Source organism: Camelus dromedarius, chromosome 24 (genome assembly GCF_036321535.1).
Source record: "Camelus dromedarius isolate mCamDro1 chromosome 24, mCamDro1.pat, whole genome shotgun sequence".
NCBI lineage: Eukaryota > Metazoa > Chordata > Mammalia > Artiodactyla > Camelidae > Camelus > Camelus dromedarius.
Genome location: NC_087459.1, coordinates 13309462 through 13324955, shown reverse-complemented (window position 1 = coordinate 13324955; position 15494 = coordinate 13309462). Strand labels below are relative to the sequence as shown.

Genomic DNA, 15494 nt, shown 5'->3' with positions numbered 1-15494 from the left:
GGAAAATTCGCCCTGGTTTTTTAATGTGGTTTCATACTCTCACCTGGGGAGTTTTAGAACTACTGATGCCTGGGCCCCACCCTCAAGAGATCCTGACTTGACTGGTGGGGGTGCCGCCTGGGCCTCGGCAGATCCTGATGCGCTCCAGGTGAGTCTAACTCACAGAGAGGGCTGACAACCAATGATCAAGTCCATCTTTCCTGACAATCTGCTGGAGAGTCTCTTCCCAACGCACAGGGCCCAGAGGCTAAGAAACGAAGGGACCGAGGAGATAATCCAGTTCCTTTAAGGCTACCTGTGCACGGGTATCAGCTGAGTATTTATCATCCAGGGAACGTACCATCTGCTCAGTTCAGATGGAGTTAGAAAGTCAGAATATTCATACTCAGAATATTACTAGCAGAGCAAGGATCTGAACCTGGATCTCCCCAAATCACGTGCCACCGAAGAAATTCAATTACCCGCAGCAGACCCTGGGGGCTCACGGACATCGCACAGGCTCACCCCTGAAGTCAGCGTGGCTAAGGTCTCACGCCTGACTCTCCCGCCGTGCCACTGCTCCGGGGTGGCCCCGGGGACGAGCCAGCGCAGCCTTCACCCACCTTCCGGTAGACGGCCCCGATGACAGCGCTCTTGATGCGCATGCCGCTGACGAAGCAGATGTGGAAGTACTGGTGCAGCACGAGGGTCTGCAGGCAGGCGCTGACGAACAGCAGCGCCGTGTAAAAGTAGCCCTGCCAGTCCGGGGCCTTCTTGTCGTTCACGAAGTTGATGAGCAACCTGCAGGGCAGCGAGGACAGGGCCTGGCGTGACAAGCCTGCGACACATGTGCGGGGACAGGTTCCCTGGTTTCAGTGTTTTGACTTTCTCCCAGACTGGGCGTCACTGCTTCAGCTTTGTGAGTGGGAGCCCAGCCCACGTGGTGGCGACCGTGCGGGTGGCCCAGCACGCTCATCCAGGGTCATCACCCAAAAGTGACCAAGCAGGGAGCACAAGGGGCAGAGGTAAGAAGGGAAAGAGAATGAATGTGTGGTCCCAAAGAGAGAGACACAGAGAGAGAAGCAGAGAGAGGGGGAGGTGGGCATGCACGTAGGTAAACAGAGAGAGAGGTGACCTCCTTTCTGGTTTTTTGCAACTTTCATGCCATCTGACATTTCCTTGCTCTTGGTTTCCCAAGATAATCCTCTATCCTACCCCTTTGGCTTTAGGGGAACCTAGTCGGTTTCTGTTACTTGCAACCAGCGTGGCCTTGATTAAGATGGTTTTCTTAAAGCAAAGCACCAGGCAAAGCAGTTAGGGATGGAGAGCCCTAGCCGAGAGTGCCCCTCAACACTGGGTATGGCACGTGATCCGAAGGGAGGGGCAGGGGTGTTGCAAGGGGGAAGTCAAGGATGGGAAGAGGTGCCCAGCTATGACGGGGGAGGCCTTACTTCAAGATCTCCGGGCCGGCAAACATCATCAGGTCGTGCAGGGCCTTGAACAAGAAGCTCATGAGGAAATAGGGCCCGAAGGTCTTGTACAACACCTTGAACAGGGACGGGTCTCGCTCCTTCTGGGGGGACCTGACAATCAGAGCCTCGGCCTCCTCGTTCACATCCACCTTGGAGCTCCCTTTCAGCTTGGCGGGATCCTTGGAGGAGTACACGATCTTCACCGGCTGCCTGGAACACGAGAAGCAGCTGTGGGGTCTGCCAGGGAATCAGTCCATCCTCTGGGAGGCCTGGCCAAAGTGGACCATTCCGCACAGAAAGACAGCTGGACACAGTGCTTACGACCACAGACTCAGGATCCCAGTCTGCTCGGTAAACACAGACAAGTTCTTTAACCTCTCTAGGCCTTAGTTTCCTCACCTGTAAAATGGGGACGAAAGTAGGGCCTGCCTCCTACTTTTGTGAAAATTAAATGAGTTAAAAGAGGTGAAGGACAACCAAAATCGCCTTCCTGAATCAACATAATCTCTATCAGGATCCCAGCGGGCTCCTTCCTAGAAATGGACAAGCTAATCCTAAAACTCACGTGGAATCCAAAATAACCAAAACCATCTTGAAAAAGAAAAGCCAAGTTGGAGGATTCACATTTCCTGGTTTCAAAACTTACTAAAAAGCAATCGTAACCAAGACAGGCATAAGGATAGGCATATATAGGGACCAATGCAACAGAATTTAAATATCCAGAAATAAACCTAGTTGATGTTTGTCAAGGTTGTCACGACCATTCAATGGCACAAGAACAATCTTTTCCACAAACGGTGCTGGGAAATCACACAGCCACAGGCAGAGGAGTGAAGCTGGACCCTTGCCTCACACCGTATACAAAAATTAACTCGAAATGGGTGAAAGACCTAACATAGAGCTAAAACTCTAAAATTCTTAGAAGGCAACACAGGGGCAAATCTTTATGACCTTGGATTTAGCAATGGATTCTTAAATATGACACCAAAAGCAAAGGCAACAAAAGGAAAAAAAATTAATTGAAACTCATCAAAGATAAAAAAAAAAAAAACACTTCCGTGCTTCAAGAAGTGAAAAGACAACCCACAGAATGGGAGGAAATATTTGTAAATCAAAAATCTGATAAGGGACTTGTCACTAGAGCACATAAGGAGCTGTTACAACTCAATATGAAAAAGACAATCCAGTTTTAAAAGGCGCAGTGAAGACATGCGGGATGGTATGAGCACATGAAACTTATTCTTAGTCATCAGGGAAATGCAAATCAAAACCAAGATGAGATACTGCTTCACAAGCACTAGAATGGCTATCGTTAGAAAGTCCGATAACAACAAGATTTGCAAGGATGTTGAGAAATCAGAGCCCTTGTACAGGCGCCCGTGGAGTCCTCTCCCACTCAAAGAAGGAAATTACAGAAATGATGGAGAGTGACTGTGTCACTTCCAAGGCAAGGCTGCAGAAAGCACCATGGCTTCTTTCATGCCACAACACTGCACCATTCTCTCTGGGCAAAGCCAACTGCTGGGTGGTGGGGACACTCAACCAGAGACCTAGCTAAGCTAATAGCCAGCATGGTCTTGCCAACCATGTGCAGTGTGGAAGCAGATCCATAGTCCCAGTCAAGACTTCACATGACTGTAGTCCCGGCTGACATCCTGACTGCAACCATGACAGAATCCCGAGCCAGAACCACCCAGCTGGCCAGATCCCCCAGCCCAGAGACACTGTGTGAGACAGTAAATGTCCATGCTATGTAAAGCTGCTACGTTTTGGGGTAACTTGTTATGCAGTGACAGATGCAGCTTCCCTCTCCCAAAATGCAATCAAAGCAACATCCTCAAATGGTCAAACGTGGCCTCCATCCCTGAAATATACACCCAAGCTTTACCCCCACCCAAACCTAACATTCACAATTTGCAAAATTCTTCCATGGCATCAGCTCCCTGAATAGCACTCCCTCACGCAGGATTCCTGCCTCTCCCATCTATGCTGCATCTGACCGTCTGGACCAGCTGAAATGCCCTCCTGGAGACCACAGCCTCCCAACCTGCCCTGGCTCCCTCCTCTGACCCTACTCCAAACCGTGGGCACAGGTCTGGGCTCCGTCAAGTCCGTGTCCTTCCCCTCGGAGCTCCTCACCCCAGGAAAGGACCTGAAATATGGGACTCATCCTTGACCCCTTCTCCTCCATGCTCCCCAGGCCCAGTCAGGCACGTGTCCTGTCCTTCCCACCCCCGGGATGTGTGCAGTCATCCAGCCATGCTTTCCACCACCACAGCCTCTGACTCATGCTAGTGACCTTTGCTGCAGCCTCCTCACTGCTCCCTCTACTTCCCTCCACTCTCGCTGCCTGACAACCAATTCCCTGCACGGCAGCCGGGGGGCACCTTCCTAAAATGCATCATTCTCCTACTTGGACTCCACTGCTGGCCTCCCACCGCATCCAGAATAAAATCTAAACTCTGTGTGAAGTTGGAGAATTTCCCAGGGTTGCTGTATCCAACGAACACAAACTCAGTGGCTTAGAACAACACAAATTTAACATCTCAAGAGTTGTGAAGGCCAGAAATCTAAACTGAGTTCACAGGCTCCAGGGAAAAATCTGTTTCCAACTTTTCCAGCTTCTGGAAGCTGCCTACATGCCCGGGCACATGGCCTCCGCCTCCACCTTCAACGTCGGCCGCGTGGCATCGTCTCTCTGACTTCTAACGAGGCAGGTGACGATTTCAGCAGGCACACCCAAGTAACCCGGAATTGTCTCCCCGTCTCAAAACCCTGAACTTGATCATTAATCCTATCTGCAAAGTACCTCTGCCACGTGGCGTGACACACTCAGGTTCTGGGGATCAGGGTGTGGGCATCTTTTGGGGGAAATCATTTCTCATGATGTCAGTGTCACCGCACAAGGTCGCCCTGCTCATCTCCCCGACTTCCCCTGGAGCTGGGATTCTGGCGGGGACCTCGAGTAGGATTTTGTTCAGCACACACACATCCTCTCGGCAAGAAGGGCAGGGAGGCAGGGCAGGGAGAAGGGAGCGCCGCAGGCCCCTCCTGGTCCACTCCCTGCACTGCTTCCTAAGCTGGGCCCTGGCGCTGGGCCTGTGTGGGCTGCCGCTGAGCCAGGGCTGCTTTCTGTGGCCAGGAGATGGGTGGCCAAAGGGCCCGGGAGACGGTCTCAGGCAGACAGAGGAGGAAGGCTCAGGCATGGGTGGGAGAGGTCAAGAGCAGTGGAAGGGATGAGCTAAGGCCGAGTCAGGAAACAAAAAATACCAAGTGAACAAGAGGCCCCCTAGGGAGGAAGGCGCTCCTGGAGGGAGAAGAAGAAAGCAGGGCATGTGAATGGTCTGGCTGGGAGGGGAAAGGAAAGTTGGAGAGGGAAGGTCTGAGTCAGGAGAAAACTGCCCAAGACAGGGGAACAGAAAGGGGTGGGGAAGCTGGAGGCTGGGAAGGAAAAGGAACTTGCTCCCTCGTCTGGATTCCCATGTGAGCAAAGGTGCCCATCGATCTGTCTGCTGCGAACGCCCTGCTCTGGGCCAGGCACTGGGAAGAGCCCCGCCATGGAGCAGCCTGGTGGGAGAAGCAGATCAGCAGCGGTGACTTCACAAGCCTGTGTGAGGGGGGCTACCATAGGGGCTTCCTGGAGGAGGTGACATCCAAAACGAGACCTGCAGGATGAGGGAGCAGGTCCGCCTGGGGAAGGAAAGGGTGCTCCAGGCAGAAGGAATAGGATGAGCCGGCCTGGAGCTAAAGGATATTGAAAATAGGTGAGACAGCCTTCCAAGAACCTCAGGTGACCAGAGCAGAACAGAGAGAACAGACAGGGAGGGGCGTGAATCAACCAAAGGACAACGAGGAGCTCCTGCAGGCTTCGCTTGTCATTTGCTAAATGCGTAAGACCTTTAATGTTGCGGCAAAGGCAAAATCACAAGCTCAAAAAGGTCATAGCTCAATGAAAATTCTAAATTTTCTGGATGTACTCTGTGACTCATAATACCCGGTATAACATAGGAGGGCAGATGTGACCTACAATTGCAGAGAATGGGTTTTACAAACTTCACGCACATTTTCATCCTCCTTAGCACTCACAATATACAGGATAACACTTTGGGAAACCACAGGCGGGAGGGAGCGGCAACCACCTCCCCACCCAGGCCTCGGCACGGGAAGCATATAGTCCTGGCACGATTCTGACTGTGCTGCTTACAAAATATAAATGACTCAAAAACGTTCTTCCCCTTTTTGTTGTTGTTGGTGAGTGCTTTTTGTTTCTCAAAAACAGGCTGTCAAGGGGGTTTCTCGTTCTCTGATGGTCACAAAGACCGGGCCAGAGACCAGATCTTCTCTGCCACATAGAACCGTCCCAAAGGAAAAAGGTCCCACCAGACCGTCCATGCAGGTTAAGAGCCTGCCTAAAATCACCTACACCTAGAATTTAACTCCATCTTTGACATAAATCCACATATAGTGTGTACATTTTTTTTGCAACTTTAAATACACCTTGACTCTCTTCAGAAATGCAGCTATTGCACAAATTAAGTTTTGTTTGGAATTTTGCCAAGCATTAGTCACCACCTTGCAAAAACTTGTTCATGAGGGCAGCGATGGTTCTGGTCTCTAGAGCCACCAGATCAGGTAGGTTGGGATTTGCAGCTGCCGCGGGGAATTCTCCACTTAGGAACAAGCAGTGACTCTTCATTCTACATGCTAGCATGTGCCTGAACGTTTACACACAGAAATAAGTGGCATTTTATTATAAATCCTCCCCCCTTTTTAGTTTTCTGTTCAAGTCAAGCAAGAATATTATGCTGATTTTTTAAATTAGATACATGGGTGGGTTCCTTTTATATATCTCCTTAAAGTACAATAAAGGAGGTGCCACAGAATCTTTTGCTATTCAAGGGGGCAATGGGTCTGAAAGGTTGAGAACAGCTTAACATTTCTGAGGGGTTCGTTTTCTTTTGTTTTTTTTGTTTGCTATTTGCTATTTGCATTCCTTTATGAAATAGAGACTCTTAGGTAAAATGGTCACCTCTTCTCTGAACACTACTGCTTTTTTACACACAGCTTTACTGGCGTAACTGCTGTTACAATCAAGGGCACATATTTGAACTGTACAATTTGATGAGCTCTGACACACTTACACACCCACGAGACTATCAGGGAAACCAAGCTCACGAACACACCCATCACACCCACAGAGCTGTCCTGCCCTCTGCAATTTCTCCCTCCCATCTCTCTACCTCAGGCCACCACTGAGCTGACTCCCACCACTACAGATCTGCTTTCGTTTTCTGGAATTGTATATATGGAATCACTGAGTATGTGTTTCTGCTTGGCTTTGTTCACTCAGTGTAATTATTTCGAGACTTCTCCGTTGCTGAGTGTATCGACAGTTCAGCCCTTCGCCTTGCTCAGATGTGCTCCCTTGAAGGCTACGCCGTGATTTGCACTTGTTAATGGACACCTGGGTTGCTTCCAGCTTTGGCCAGCACACGTAACACTTCTATGCTACAAACACTCCGATACAGGTTGATGAACATGTATGTCTTCAGTTCTCCTGCGTATATGCCTAGGAGTAGAATGGCTGGGTGGTATCAGAACTGCTTAACTTTTTAAAAAAAACGCCCAACTCCTTTCCAAAGCCGCTAAACCATGTTTCAGTCACTCCAGCAGCAACCATGGTCCAAAATGGCCTTAACTTATGGGAGGCTGTACGCCAAGAAATTTCCACTCCATTTTGTTAAACTCAAAATCATTTGATGAGAACCAACGAAGCACTGGATTTTAAAACCCAGACGTGGTGGCAGGAGGAGCAGTTCAGACCCGACTCCTGAGAGGAGTCCCTCAGGGGTGAGGAGAGGAGCTGGCGGTGAGGGGAGTCCAGACCTGAGGCCAGGAAGCCAAGGCAGCCCCCCTGCCCAGGCCTCCATCACCTGCTCCCCGGGGGCACCCAGAGCACAGAGCACAGGACTCTCCCCATCAGCACCCATGCCCGTAAGGGGCACAGAGGCTGGCTCAGGCTCACATCTGCCTCTACTCTCGCCCCACGATCCACCTTCCCGAGGGCAGCCCAACTCTTGTTCTGAAGCAGAGCTCCGGACATGCCTCTGCCCTGCACAAAGCCCACCTCTGTCTTCTCACTGCATTTAGTACCACAGCCTTTGAGAGCCAGGCAACTCCTCCTCCCATTTTACCTCCTCCTGCTCTCCACATATCTCACTCCACTCAAGCATTACTGGCCCCCTGCTGCTCCAGATGCATGCCACACTCACTTCCACCGCAGGACCTTTGCACTAGCTGCTCCTATCAAACGGAAAGCCCTTTCCCACATTTGCACATGGCCCATTCCCTCCTTCAACACGAATCTCTGCTCAAATGGCATCTTCTCCGAGAGGCCACCCCTGACCGCCGTCCGTACCTGTATCAGTTCCCTCAGTCACTCTTGCCCTCATGCCCCCATTTTAACCTCCTCATCACACTCGCTCGCCAAAGTTTCTCAGCAGTGTATGCCTGACTCCCAACGTCCTGTGTCCCACATGGAATGTAAGTGGCACCAAACAAGAAGCCTGTTTTGTTCCACTCTCTGGAACCTCCAGGGTCTAAACAGCGCCCAGCACATCAGCAGGAACCACCTGTTGAACGAATCAGGGAAGGGCCAAGCCTGAGATGGAGCTCCACGTAGAAAGCTGGTCCTCTTCCCAGGAAGCCCTGTGGCCGGCCTCGCCCACATCTCCAGCACCCGCTCACTGGGTGAGCCCCAAGGGACGCCAGGGTGGGCAGCCCTGCCACCCACCATGGGGAAAAGACTGAGCCAAGTGGTCGGTGAGATTTGGGCAACTCAGGCTGAGAACGCAGTGTTCTCATCAGGAAGGATGCTGCAGGGCCAGGTCGAAGGGACCCGGAGGCCCCACCTCTGCCTGAGAACCTCCAGCTAGGTCATGGACCCCGGCTGCAGCCGCATGTGCACAGAACACCGGCCATCTCCTCACAACGTTCGGCCACAGAGGCTCAAGCTCAATCCGCCTCCCACGAGGCAACTTCTCTATCTATGCCACCCCGAATGGGCCACAGCACAGAGGCATTAAGTCTTTTGCTGGTGTCGTGGAGGCCAGCAGCACGGATGTCCCAAATTCCCACCCAGTGCCTGGGCCTGACTGAAGACCTGGAACTTGGGCGTTCCTGCAACGGGTGAGGAATCGGATCCCGAGCCTGGGCTTCGCTCCTGGAAGGCCGGCTGCTCTGTGGGGAGTCCTACACACCAGGCTGGCCCCCTCTTCAGCCGGCTATCAAAAGCGAATCACAGGCCCCACCCCATAAAGACAACAGGAGTAAAGACAGCCACCATCCACTGTCTCATCTGGCTCCTCTGGACACAGGATGCCTCTAAAGTCAATGACATGCCCTGGTTCAACTGGTAGCCGTTTTTCTTTCTCATTGGTGCAGAAAATAATGATGCATCACAAGGCTGATGACGTCTTAGACCTGATGAAATAAGGTATGTGCTGGGGAGGCCCTGGCCTGATTCCCAAAATAACCCGAAGACAGAGATCAAGAGGTGGCATGCAGCTTGCAGCGGGGGGTTGTCTGAAATCCCGGACACCAGGAGCGAATGAACCCTGACGTAACCCATGAATGCGCAGGTGATGACGATGTGCTAACGTCGGCTCACCGACTGGACCAATGTGCCCCTTGGGGGCGATGCTGACGCGGGGGAGGCTGTGCATGTGTCTCTGCACCTTCTCTGCTCAGGACCTCTGTGAAACCAAAACTGCTCTAAAAAGCAACGTCTACTGAAAAACAAAAATCCAGGAGCGTCAAAATCATCCTCGACTGGGGCTTCTCAGGCTGAATACCTCATGGAATAGCGGCCTTGGCGTACTGAACCCAAACACTTAAAACAGCAAGGGCACTCGAGATGCCGGGTGCTCAGGGAGGGGCAGAGAAAACGAGACTGGCTCCGGGAGGGCAGAGCTGCACACCCAGGCCCACACTCGCCGAGGGCGCGACTAAGAATCATTCACCCACTTGACATTTTTCCTTTTTCCTTCCCAAATCGCCTTGGTTACACGTCAGACTCTACCCCATTTTGCAGATGAGCAAACTGAGGCTTGCAGAAGTGAAGCCACCTCCTCGGAACGATGAAGCTAAGGAAGAGGTGGCACTGCCACCATTCCGGACCCCAGTGGAGGGAGGGAGGTGACCAGGTCGCCCTAGAGAGTTCTGGCTTCCCCGTGGCAGGAGGGCTGACACTCACTTTCTGGACTTGGCACATTCCTTCTTCCAGTTCTTCACCAAAACGGGCACGACTTCTTCTGAAGTGTCCTCCTTATTCAGGGACCAGAGGTCAGTGCTCTCCAGGGGCTGGCGGTAGCCCCGGACCATCATCCTGCAGCCGAGACACAAGAGGGGAGGAGATGAGCGTCGGGAGGAGGACAATGGCCCTCCCTACACATGCCTGCCAGCCCGCCCTCCCTGCCATGGCGGTCCGCTGTGAATGGAGGCAGCCCTGCACTCAGGAAAATCTGAATATGGATGGATGTTTGGGCACACTAACCATTACTGCTAATTCTGATAGGTCACGAGGAAAAACGGCCTCCTGTTTTAGAGATACATGCAGATGATTTAGGAGGAAAAATTTTTAAGGCTGATACAGCAAAGCGTTAACTATCGTCAAACTGAGTGATGAGTGTATTGAGGTTTATCAGACTAGCCTTTCTATGGTTTGAACTCTTTCATAATAAAAGAGTAAATCTAATACTTTTACTTCTTATTTGGAAAAATTTCAAAGTCAGAGAAAAATCGCAGGAATTGTACAAAGAATTCTGTTTACCCTTCACCGGGTTCACCAGTCAAACATGGCCACATGTGCTCAATCTGTCTCCACCTCTAAACACGCATGTATGTGAACTCATACAGGCAGACCGAGGCGAGACGGTGGGTTCTATTCCAGACGCCGCAATAAAGCGAGTCACAGGAATTTTCTAGTTTCCCACGTAAAAGTTATGTTTACACTTTCCTATAGTCTATTAAGTGTGCGACAGCATTATGTCTAAAAAGCAATACACAGAGCTTAACTTAAAAATACTTTATTTGCTAGAAAAAAATGCTAACCATCATCTGAGCCTTCAGCGAGTCACAGTAGTAACATCAAGGATCACAGGCCACCATAACAAATATAATAAAAACAAAGAAGCTTGAAGTACTGTGAGAATTACCAAAATGTGACACAGACACCGGAAGTGAGCAAACGCTGTTGGAAAAACAGTGCCAACAGATGTGCCTGACCCAGGGCACTGACAAACCTTTCGTTTGTACATAACGCGGTATCCGGGAAGCGTGAAAAAATGAACCATGCCTGGATCTTTTTTCCTGAACCATTTCAGAGGAGGCTGCAGACTCTACACCTCTTTACCCCTAAACCTGAGGGTGTATCTCCCTAAGAGAAAGGACATGCTCTGAAATAACCAGAGAACAATAACCCAAATCAGAATTGTGAGCCTGGCTGCCCTGCCCTGCAGCCCGTGTTCGGAGCGCACCAACTGTCCCAGCGATGTTCTTTAACAGTCATTAAAAAATAATTAAGAAAAATATTTAATTAAAAGAAAACATGTTTGTTAAAAGTTTATAAAGATGAGGAACAGTGCTTATGGGGGGAGGGGGAAGGGATTTAAATAATCCCCAGTAAGATGCTGACAATGTGCAGGAAAAAACCACCCAAGTGGAAGCAGGGTGAGACGGGCATGTCCTGAGCTGCAGACGGTGGCCTTCTCTGGTGCTTTGTTACTGTTGTTCTTTGCACACTTCTCTCACCCATTTTTCCTATGGTGCTCAAGCATCAATTTTTCTAATGGGGGGAAACAACACCAGTGATAATAATGACCCCTAGTGCAGCTCACAGCCGCCCAGGCTAAGCTGTCCACAGAGGCCCAAGACATTTAGGTCCATGAATTTATCACCTGAATGCGGGGACGGGGTCGGAGTCTTGGACCCCGGGCCCAGGGCAGGGCACATTCAGGACACAGCTCTGCCGGAAAGAGCGAGGGAGGGAGAGCAGGGACCCCAGTTGCACACTCATAGCCCAGCCCCCGCCCGCCATCTGGGGGCCAGGACTTACCCTGTGATCCACCAGAAGGTGATTCTGGAAAGGAAGGAGGCGCTGGATTCTGGGCAAGGGTTCTAGTGGAAAGAAGACACAGGGTGGGGAGCAAAAGGGAAATGGACAATTAAACTTCTCACCTATGCCCGCTCTCCCTCCCAGGAGACCAGCAGCCACTCTCACGCCACCAACTCGCACCCCGAAAGAATTCCTCTCCTGAGCCCCAGTGGCCTTGAAAGAAACACATGGCAGATCCTCCAGCTTCACCGGACAATCACTTCCTGCGTGTCTGCTGTGCACAGAAATGGTACAACACGTCCCATACCTGCCTTAGTCCCCACAGCCACGCGGTGAACCCGGTGCTCCTGCTGTCCCCGCTTTACTTCACTCGTCTGCTTACTCAGTAAATGTGCACTGAGCATCTGCAATGTGTCAGGCACTCTACATAGTACTAGCGTCATCTTACCTCCTCACAGAACCTTGAGTATGGAGTTACTACTGTTCCTACTTCATCTCTTCCATTCATTCATTCATTCATTCAACAAGTATTTTCTGAGCACGTACTTACTATGTGCCTACCACCTGTATACAGATCTGAGCAAATACACACAATCCTATTCCGGGATATTGATCATCATCATAATAATAATATACAACCTGCAAACACTCTCTGCTAGCTAGCTCTGTTTTAAGTGTTTAATCTTCATAACCATGCTACAAAGTAGGTAAAAACATTGTCCTCACTTTGTGGTTAAGAAACTGAACAGCAGAGAAATGAAAAGACCTGCCCGGGGTCCCACAGCTAGCAGCAGGGGAGACAATGTGAGCCCCAAAACATCAGGTACCTCATTGGGCTGATCTAGCTGACAGAGGTCAGGGAAGGCGTTCAAACTGGGGTCTGAAGAGTGAGGAGAGAATAAGTGAAAGGGTGAGGCAGGACAGTCCTAGCAGAGAGACGCATCCATGCAAAGGCCCTGTGGTAGAGGGGAACATTGCCGGCTCCCAGAACCAAGAAGAGGCCTGAGCAGTCCACACTGGAGGCCACATAAGGAATTTTGGTCTCCATCCCAAGGGCAACAGAAAGTCATCCACAGATTCTCAGCAAGCTTTCAAAGAACCTCTTTCCCAGAGCTCAGAGATGACCTTCAGTTCAACACCACACCAACAAGGAATGGATCAGCTGCACAGAGCCTCAGGGACTGCACACAAGGACTGGCTTGCAATGCCAATATGTTCAGGTCTAAATTCTGAAACACAAGTGTTAGTGAAGGTGGGGTCGCCAGGCAATGATGAGATCATTAGCTCAGGACACCTCTTAACGTTCCAGAATTGTACAGATGAGGCACTGGAGAACCCGATGAAAGAACACACTACACCCAAGTGGTTTTCCATCCAGCCTCGGAGCACGTGAAAAAAACCCTGTTTCTGCCTCACTTCCTTCCCTCATCCCGAGATTCTGACTTAGCTGGTTTGGGGTGGGCCCCAGCACTGAGTTTCTGTTTTTAACTCCCAGACTCTCCTTGGTAAAGTGGCTGCGCAAGAAATGTACAAGATAGTAAGTCCTGAACATCTTGTCACACCCGACAGGAGGCGGCTTGTTAAGGCTGCAGAAGCAACCAGAAGTGGCTCCCAAGAGCCCAGAAAGGGACAATATGAGCTGCGATACAGACGATAAGTCAAAAGGACTGAAGCACATCACATATGTTTAAAAACACAGGTTCATCTTGATACTGGAAAAGAAGGAAAGCCTCTTGGTATCACTGATGAAAGATGCTAATGAATCAAGCCGTTTTGAAAACAGAAAAGGGAAAGAAGCATTTGTCTATGATGCCCCAGGATGACCAAAGAGATGAGAAGTGTCTTTGCATAAAAATGGTCCAGCTAACAAATGAAGGAGGAATGCTATAATGTAAGAGGTTGTACCATTTTGCAACCACAATGGATTATTACAATGCTTAATGATATTAAAGGGTTGTTATCTATGTTTTTAGGCCACATAAGGTATCGCTGTTTCACTGCTTAAAATCCTTATCTCTGAGATATTATCACCATGGAAAATTGGAAAACTGGAAAGTTACAGGACTCTATAATATTTGTAACTTTTTGTGAGTCAAGTTATTTCAAAATAAAAAATTATTAAGAATTAAAAATTCCTTGTCTTTCAGAGGTACAGACTGGAATGTTAACATGCGATACAGGGTAAACAGTCCGTGGCAGTTCATTACACCATGCTGTACACTTCTGTCCACTTTCAAGTCTCAGTTTTCACATCTAGGAAATGGGAGCAATTAGTCCTACTGCTCAGCCTACTTCACAGGACTGCGAGGAGGGACAAGGGAAAGGAGATCCATGGGACTGTCTCGTGAGCTGGAATTTTTCCAACCTAAGGCAGGAACATTATTCCTGGAGGAGGCGGTGGCGTTTGCTCTGTTGGTTGGTTTTTTCTTCCGGGAGTGGGTGGGTTAACAGGGAATGGCAAATGCACTTCAACTGTAGCCCAGTTCCTACCCACTGTGAAAAGCTAAGGTGCTGGCAGAGAAGGGGACTGGGAGGGACACAGCTGGCAATGATTCATTTATTTCTTAAGCAAATACTGAGGGTGGACCTGCTTCTATGTCAGGAGGCAGCTAAGTACATCCAAGACAGAGATAACACACAAGACAGTGAGGTCTCCACCCCGTATCACCTCCCACCTTGTGGGAGACGGACAGTAAGCAAATCAAGATGCATACAAATATGTAACTATCCATGGTGAGAGCTGCAGCAACAACGAAACACAGGGTGCAGGGCTGGGGGTGGAAGGGGCAGGGGGAGCGGTGCAGGCGGTGCTCATGTGTGAACAACTTGGTTAGAGGAAGAGTTTGGATCCCAGCTCTGCCACTTACCAGCTGAGGGGCCTTGGCCAACTTACTTGGTGATGATGAGATTAAGTAAGATAAAGCCTGAGAAGTACTCAGAACGGCCCCTGGCACAGAGTAACAGCTCAAGCAGTGACACTAGCAGTAAGCTCAGCAGCAAGTCTGCTGTTTCCTGCAGACCATGACACACCAAGTGCTGTACCAGATGCTTCACATCAGGGCTGGCAAACGGAGGCCCACAGTCTGGCCGCTTGCAAAACAGTTTCCTCGGGCACAGCAATGCCCATTCATTTCCGTGTCGTCCACGTCGGCTTCGGGGCTACAGCAGCACAGCCGAGCAGCTGCGACAGACCACGTGGTCCACAAAGGCTAAAATATTTACTGTCTGCCTCTTTACAGAGAACGCTGCCTGCCCCCTGCTTAAGTCAGACCTCAAGATACCAAAGATGACAATTCTTAAGGGAAAGAGAAAGAAAAATACCTTATGATAGATAGCACTTGTATGTGGAATCTTAAAAAAAACAAAAAAGACAAATAACTTATTTACAAAACAGAAACAGACTCACAGACACAGAAAACAAACTTATGGTTACCAGTGGGGAAGAGGGTGGGAAGGGATAAATTGGGAGTTCGAGACTTGCAGATACTAAGTACTATATGTAAAATAAATAAACAAGGTCCTACTGTGCAGCACAGGGAACTATATTCAGTATCTTGTAGTAAATTCTGGTAAAAAAGAATATGAAAATGAATATATGTATGTTCCTATGTGACTGAAGCGTTGTGCTGTGCACCAGAAACTGGCACAACACTGTCAACTGACTTTACCTCAATAAAAATATACTTAAAAAAAAAAATTGAGAGAAACCAGAGCGCCAAGCGACGTCCTTTTGCCTCTAAATCCAGTCTTCTCTCAGTCTTGGCATCAACACAGAACTACCCCTTCACAAAGATGCCCAGCCGAGGGGGCGAGTCGGGGCTGAAGGGCAGCCCGCGCCTGTGCCGCGGGTGGGAGGGCAGTGCTGCGTCAGCCTAAGCGGGAAATTTCTCAAATTCACCTGCCCAGAGGGGGCGAGACGCCTTCTTCTA

General features: G+C 50.0%; 1 protein-coding gene across 4 annotated transcripts in view; it reads right to left on the bottom strand.

Moving 5' to 3' along the window:
* ABCC1 (ATP binding cassette subfamily C member 1 (ABCC1 blood group)) overlaps nt 1-15494 on the bottom strand; it is a 126705-nt gene that overhangs the window by 60674 nt on the left and 50537 nt on the right. For all 4 annotated transcript variants that reach the window (XM_064478472.1, XM_064478471.1, XM_064478473.1 and 1 more), the window contains exons 6-9: nt 11566-11627; nt 9706-9837; nt 1431-1661; nt 603-780 (exon numbers count right to left, since the gene is read on the bottom strand). In XM_064478472.1, the coding sequence (XP_064334542.1) occupies nt 603-780; nt 1431-1661; nt 9706-9837; nt 11566-11627 (603 nt within the window). The remainder of the gene's footprint in view (nt 1-602; nt 781-1430; nt 1662-9705; nt 9838-11565; nt 11628-15494) is intronic.